Below are 7,748 nucleotides of genomic sequence, written 5' to 3' on the forward strand. Positions count from 1 at the left end.
ACTAATATGAAGTGCAGCTTCTGGTTCTACCATGTAATATTTTAAAAGTTCAAAACATTATCAAATACAGTTGCAGATACAACTATATGTTAATTTGCACTTTATCAAATTAATTTTTGTAATTTATTTTTAAGCATTTTGTCAAAAAGCTGTTGTTACTGTTATTGTTTGTCACTAATATGGAAAGCAGCTTCTGGTTCTACCATGCAAAAGTTTAAAAAGGCTTTATTTTCATTTGCACTTTATCAAATTTAATTTTACAGTTTTTTATTTGGAACATTTACATTAAATATTCATGAATGTATTTATTTTATGATCACAATTTTATTTATTGACTTGTCTATTTTTGTTGTCATTTATGTTAAAAAATGTTATTTTTGTCTGTGATGGACTTGTGACCTGTCCAGGGTGTACCTTGCCCCTCACACTGTGACTGCTGGATATGGGCACCACAGACCAATGTGAACCTGAGAAGAAGAAGCGTGTACAGAAAATAGATAGATGGGTTATTTTTGTTGATAAGCCTGAGTGGTCTGTTGACTGACTGTTGTATTTGTTCAAATAATTGTTATGGGCAGATTACAATATAAAAAAATGTATGTCATAATCATGGCTTGTGGTTATTTGACAGGAGTTTTATTTTTAAACTGTAAGTGTATTTTATTTAGTTGTAATGCAAGTACAAATTAAACCTAGATATTTAATAATTATAATTTTAAACCAAGATTTAGAATAATTATCATTTTGATCCGCATGATAATGTGTGACTGGGCCTCGTGTCAGTTTATGTTGAACAAATTGGGCCCCGAGGTCAAAAAGGTTAAGAACCCCTGATCTAACCTACAACATAAACTGACCTGAGTGCTGGAGAACCATGGAAGTACTACACTACCCAGAAGTCTAAGCAGTACATGAGACATCTTTGTAAGTAAAGCATCATTTTCAACCAAAAATACTGTTGATGTTAGTTTGTATGCACTTGTAAAACGTATTTCTATCAAATAAGTGCTGTATCGTTAATTTATGTGAAGTTTATGCATGTTTATCTGTCTGTTAAACCTCCTGGCCAATCACAGTCACTCTTCGTTCCGACCTCGCGGCCAATCACCTTCACGGTTCTTGGAAGGGTGGTGGACTGCTGTTAGTTTGCGCCGCTGTGTTTATTGTTAAGGTTGTGTGGATTTGCACTGCAGTATCCAGTTTCTTACTGCAACATTTATTACAAGATAAACCAGAAGATGAGTTAAAATTGCTCGGTGAGTACCGGTTCGGCTCGTGTTCGCTTAACTAGCGAGCAATTTAACGAAGTTATGTTGCTTGAAGAAGTGCTTCGTTAGCTTTAAAAAAGCAGGCCACTGTGACTGCTTTTACTGTGAAAATCATATTCTTATGTCCTTTTTGCTGACTTGCAACATCGACTAGTATAAGACAGAGTTTATAACCTAACCGTGTTTTATTGTGTGTTGTAGCTGTTTTCCTGTGTGTGAGGATTATCAGACACTGCACTGCGGGGACGGACGGGGAGCTCACGACCAGAGGGGGAGGACCGTCTCGGCTTCAGGCACAAGAAGAGGGAGGGTGAAGAATTTAAAGGGACATTCTTATCAGAACTTACAACACCGTGTTTATTTCCATTTGACTTCACAACAGACCTGTCTCACTACTTTGGGATGTCAACTGCAGTTACCAAAAGTGGAAGTTCGTTAGTCACAGAAGAAAGCATGAACGAAGGAAGGGTGAAATACAAACTATGAGACTGCACCAAAACTGATCCCCCCCACTTGCTTTCAAGGAAACACTTTCATCTGCCAGCAAACTGATCTGGTGATGGCTAACTCCGTGGCCCTGGTGGTCCAAGCAGAACTCTTACCTCCCCAGTCCGCTCCCCCACTCTCCTCCTTCCCATCCCTTCTTGGTTCTGGAGAGGATGGCGAGGAGGACAGGGAGGGAGGAGAGGTGTTGGAAGAAGAAGACAAGGGGGTAGAGGAAGGTGGAGAGGAGGTGGTTCTGGACATGGTGACCTCGTCTTCGTCGGCTCAGCTGTCAGAACAGTCGGAACATCCCTTCCAGTGTCTGGACTGTGGGAAGAGCTTCAGGTGGTCGTCCAGGCTGACCCACCACCAGAGGAGCCACAACAACGAGAGACCCTACCGCTGCACCCTCTGCCCCAAGGCCTTCAAAGGCTCCTCCGCTCTGCTCTACCACCAACGGTACCGATGTTAATACACCCTCTTTAAAACTTACATAACACTATTCTAAATGGTTAATAGTAGTTTGTGCTTTAAACGTCACTAGGGCAAAAGAAGGGTCAGATTCTAAACTTGTATGATCTGTCAAACATGGTAAACATGAAAATTGTGATTGCATAACCCTTCCATTTAAACAGATGTCCTCCCTCATCACTTTGTTTTTGTTGGCGTTTCACCTCCGTTTCTGCCTTGACCGCTTTAGAAAGTAAAAACAAGCAATTTTATTATCACGTTTGCCATCAGCAGCAGGTGATAATCCATTAAAAGACATTAGAGTTTTATACTCTATCTTCTATTTGAAATTTGTGTTTTGCAAAAATTCTGGAAAATAATGCGAGATTCATAACAGTTGTAAAAGCTAGATTTAATGCTTTTTTTTTTAACAAAATCCCATTTCTGTTTGTTCTTTTTCCAAATTTTTCAAATAATTGTCAGATAAGGTTTATATTATATTCCTAAATGGTTATTTTTTATTTTGCAGGTCACACTCAGGAGAAAAGCCATATAAATGTCAGGACTGTGGCAAAGCCTTCAAACGCTCATCTCTCCTACAGGTGAGAAATCAAACCAAGGCATTTTTAAAAGGGAGGGGTGATGAGGGACAGGTTTACCTATTTCTGTCTGTCCTCAGGTCCATCAGAGTGTTCACACTGGACTACGTACTTTCTTGTGCCCCTATTGCCCCCTGACTTTCAAATGGAGCTCTCACTACCAGTATCACCTGCGTCAGCACACCGGAGAGTGCCCGTACCCTTGTGACACTTGTCCAAAGGCTTTCAAGAACTCGAGCAGCCTGAGACGACACAAGAATGTCCATCTTGGCCTGAAGCCTTACTCGTGCTCGGTGTGCAACAAGTCCTTCACGCAGTCTACCAACCTGAGGCAGCACATGAGGATACACACGGGCGAGAGGCCGTACGTCTGCAGTGAGTGTGGACGGAGCTTCACGCATTCATCAAACCTGGCGCTGCACAAGAACTCTCACTCGAACCTTAACACAGGTGCCAAGGAGGACAAAAGGGGAGAGGATGGACGGAAGAGAAATAAGGTAGTGGAGGTGGTGGTTGGGTCAGAGGAAGTTGCATCAGCGATGCTGACAGACATGGTGGGGTTTGTGAGCCAGGAAGGAACTGATGGAGTTGGCGTGGGGATGGAAGAAGTGTTCTTGTCGACCACTTCTTCTGGTCAGAATCCAGACCTCCTCCCTCAGCTCACTCTCACTCCCTCTGGGGGGGACGTATGCACGGCTCGGGCCATCGGGACGGAGGTTCACCTGAGCACTGACACCGGGGCCAGCGTGCTGCTGTACACCTGTGGCAGCTGCAGCCACACTTTCGGCACACGGACAGACCTGGAGGAGCACCTGGCCATCCACATGGCTCCAGAGGAACACGGGGTCACTGGAGAGGCAGGACAGGGGGCAGAGATGGAGGTTGGGGACGGGCTCGTGGGAGCTGGACACCTGCTAGCTGATTTTGAGGAGGTGGTGGAGACTACCACTGTGGCTGAAAGTGGACACACAGCCGAGGTGCTCCTTGGTTTGACAGAAGGAGCAGATGGTAGCAGTACTGTAAGTGGGAAATTCACCACTCTACTCTTCAAGACAATACCTAAATAAAAATAAAACCACAATCTCAGCACTTAACACGTTTAAGATCAGGAACATGTGTAACATCACTTTCAAATTACAACCTTCACATTCATAAAAAGACATGTTAGAAATTTATAATTAGCATTTATGAAATTGAGAAACAACTAAAACAACTATATATAAAAATATGATATGTTGTAGTTTCTACAGTGCCGTGCAAAAATTTTCAAAAGGAAATATGCACATTTTGTTGTGTACTTGTAGTCTCGTTCAGAAAAGTTAAATGTAGTCTCTGCCGGTGCTGCGTAGATATCTTTATCGTTTATTTGGGTCATATTTTTCAACCAGTTCAGTTTTCTCTATTCTCTATGTTGTTTTCGAACCATTATGTCAGAATTTGCAGCAAAACTGCCAAATAAGGTCTGGAGGACTTACCAACTACTATTTGGTTGTTCTCCTCTGGCTGGGTCAGACTCTGGCGTACTGTTTGCGGTCCGGCCTGCGCGGACTCTGCGCATATTGTCCGCGGATGTTTGAGACTTCATGCTCGAGCGTGCTGACCACCTGACAAATTCTTAAATTTCTCGCAATTTCAGTCATGAGGTCAAGGATGAGGAGGAAGAGAGAGTTTGCATTTTAGCTTTAAAACAACAAAAGAAAAAAGAAAAGAACTTCCTTACCCAGGATCTGAGCTATTTCCTCCCACAAATTTGTTGCTCTCTGAAAGTCTTTAGATTCCTTCATTGACGCATCATAAAGTTTTCTAATCTCCATGAGACGCTCTTCAAAAATTTGACTCCATTTCGTCCACAACTGACACCGATTCAAAACTTTGTCAGCTCCAAAACAGTACCCGCCAAGCAGTTTATTGTGCGACACCGCGGACAAGGTTGTAAAAAATCGATCTCTGCGGGGACCAGTCCCGACGGACGGCCGCTTCGAGTCCGCCTGAGTATGTGGAAGTCTTCCCTTGTTTAAATCTTTTAATTGATTTTTAAATAAAAAGTTTGTGTGTCTATCAAACTAGAATGAACGGCTCTGGAAGCTGGAGGGGGCGGGGTCTGAGGCGCCTCGTTTGGATTTAAAGGGACTGCTTCAAAACGAGTTGATCTGAGACATAGCTCTGAAAAGGGGTGAAAGAGGGGCTTGTGGAGTTAGAATAAGGAGGAACTCAGATAAAAGCATTGCAGTTCCACTTTATAAAGACACCAACTAAATGATTTAAATCTGAAAAAGAGGGATATCTCCACCACCTAATATTCTTGATCGTAGGTTCTTTCAATTTCCTCAACGTTTGTCTCTAGACTTCGATTGCTATTTTATTCTTTCAGTCCCGTTTTATGAAAGTGGCCAATCAGAAAGCCTTATTGATCCCCAAAGAAAATTAGTTATTACAGCTGCAACTGTCAGTGTTGGACAAAAGAAGTGAACTTTGGAAAACCTGAAAAACATTTGATAACTTAAAAAAAGGACAAGAAAAGAAAAGGGCTCTTTAGAATCAAAATAAAAAGAAAATGTTTTGACAGTTATTTCAGTGGGTCAACACAAATCTAACAATGCAGTAATGAGTTCAAGCTGAAGGTCTATGTTTTTGAAATATATTACTTTCTATAATTTCCTTTGGTTTATCCTCAGAATGTGGACACCACCCAGGCCCAGTTTGACCTGCTTCAGCGCTTCACAGAGGTGACTCAGAGCTCTGAGCCTATTCAGCCAGAGGCCAGAACCACATGGGCAGGGCTGTCATGTGGCTACTGCAGTAAGACCTTCAAGACAAGCGGAGGCCTCAATAGACATGTTTCACTGGTCAGAATTACTGCACTCTATATCAAACAAACAGGACTAATGTTTCTCTATAAACTTTATCTCATGGTTTCCTTCTTGTTTCCCCAGATGCACTCTCTTTCAACGCAGTGCCGCTCCCAGTTCAGCTGCTCCGCCTGCGACCGCTCTTTCCCCCTTCTCTCGTCACTCCTCACCCACCAACACTCCCACACCCCGGAGCAGCGCCTCCTGGCCGAGGCGGAGGCTGAGATAGTGTGTCCTCCGTCCCTTTCCCTGTCTCTCCCATTGCCCTCCTCTCCCAGCCAGGCCGACAAGCATCAGGATGGCCAGAGAGAAATCCAAGTCAACATCATCACCGTCGGCGAGGAGCAAGAGGAACAGCCGCCCAAACCAACCAAAGCTCAAAAAAAGGCAGGAACCAGCAAGAGCACGCCCGCTGGAGGTAAAAAATAAAATAAGAAAAAATTTAAAATCCATTTGTATTTCTAAAAATGGAAATCAGACACACAATTTTACAATAAATGGATTCAGACTAAACAGATCTAAAGGCTCTCTTAGGAGCTCCCTAAAACAATCAGAACATTTTATTTGTTTGCATTTGCTTTCTAAACAGAACATTAAGTTGATACACTGCTCCAGCATTCAGCCGGTTTCTGGACTCCAACCAGATATTTCAGCCAATCCAACAACACATCCTCAACAGGGTCAACCTGCCTCACAACAGTCTGAACCCAGCTCCCATTTCTCACCAATCATGTGTGCTAGATTAACTCCAAAACTGAAGTATGATGAAGGACATGGTGCAGAAAAACATCCATTAACCACAGCTGTGCAGTTTCTGTGATGCTTAGAGAAAAAAAAGAGAAAATGGATCTGCCTCTGATGATCATAGTAATTGTGAAATTCTGTAGGGGATTGAATCAAAGCAAAACCTTGGTTTCGTTTGACAGATTCTTCCAAGCTGACAATCTGTGTTTAATTGATTTGGGTTGTTCAAAGGACTTGTTGCCTTTTTCCAAAGTGTCCAAATCCAAAGAGGATTTTTTTTGTGATTCAAACACACCTAATGTTCAGCAATGACACGTTCGGTAACAATTTTCTTAAGGCCGCCACATACTTGATGAGAAATTCTAACAGTCTTGCTTAGTATAAATCAAGCTGAGGCCCTCAGACTTTTGTCTGCAGAGTCAGAGTAGTTTGTCACAATGCATTTTTAGTAATCTGAGATCTTTTTTTATTCAACCTTTTATGCTGTTTAAAAAGCTTTATTTATTATTTTATTTATTTCCTTCACTTCTCCTTTTTTTTTACATTTCACACGTAATATTTGTGTACAGAGAGGCCGTATCGTTGTTCAGAATGTGGAAAAGCCTTCAAAGGCTCCTCTGGGCTGAAGTACCACATGAGGGATCACACTGGGGAGAGACCATACCGCTGCACTGAGTGTGGAAAGAGCTTCAAGAGATCATCACTGCTCTCTATTCATCAGCGGGTGGGTTTCGTTGTTTTTAGTTCAACTGAACTGAGTCACGACGGATGTAAATGCAGCAACAGACTGTGTAAAGAGGACTTTTGTAATGAAGATCTTACACAATACTTGTTTTGTGTTTTGCCCTTGTTTAAGATTTCTTGATTTATGCTTATTCCTGTGCTAATGTAGCATGTATGAAATTCAGGATTGGTGGCAAAAATATTTGCTTACCAAACTTCTTAAAGTCTTTCTGACCAAAAAATAATAATTTAAAAAAAGGAATGTGAGGAAATCAAACTGTATTTGTTCTCAACTGTAACTTGCTTGACTGCTTGTTGGTGAAATATGATCGTTTTATCAGCTTTGTTGCTACATTTAAAAACATAAGGTTATGAATATAACCACGGTTCCTTGAAGGAATGGAATGAAGTACAACACACAGTTGTAAATGGGACACGCGCGCCTGGTTGAAGCCACCTCTAATCACGTCATTAGACTGGTGACGTTGAACGTCGGGTGACAGGCTCCGCCTTCAYCCTATAASTTHGGAGTCACCAGCGTCATTACTCAGTTAGATACCGCCCTTCACCGAGCCTTTTGTGATGCGGGGCCAACAAGGTGTTGTACTTCGTTCCATTCCTTCAAGGAACCG

The 7,748-nt window shown here is 42.2% G+C and overlaps 1 protein-coding gene across 1 annotated transcript in view; it reads left to right on the forward strand.

Annotated features, from left to right (window-relative positions):
- Nucleotides 1-1,115: 1,115 nt before the first annotated feature.
- znf628 (zinc finger protein 628) overlaps nt 1,116-7,748 on the forward strand; it is a 12,620-nt gene continuing 5,987 nt past the window's right edge. Inside the window, exons 1-7 of the mRNA XM_014012634.1 lie at nt 1,116-1,256; nt 1,470-2,210; nt 2,731-2,803; nt 2,881-3,819; nt 5,476-5,646; nt 5,734-6,067; nt 6,963-7,117. Of these exons, the coding sequence (XP_013868088.1) occupies nt 1,828-2,210; nt 2,731-2,803; nt 2,881-3,819; nt 5,476-5,646; nt 5,734-6,067; nt 6,963-7,117 (2,055 nt within the window). The 5' untranslated portion in view covers nt 1,116-1,256; nt 1,470-1,827. The remainder of the gene's footprint in view (nt 1,257-1,469; nt 2,211-2,730; nt 2,804-2,880; nt 3,820-5,475; nt 5,647-5,733; nt 6,068-6,962; nt 7,118-7,748) is intronic.

The sequence above is a fragment of the Austrofundulus limnaeus genome, unplaced genomic scaffold, assembly GCF_001266775.1.
Source record: "Austrofundulus limnaeus strain Quisiro unplaced genomic scaffold, Austrofundulus_limnaeus-1.0 Scaffold93, whole genome shotgun sequence".
Taxonomy (NCBI): Eukaryota; Metazoa; Chordata; class Actinopteri; order Cyprinodontiformes; family Rivulidae; genus Austrofundulus; species Austrofundulus limnaeus.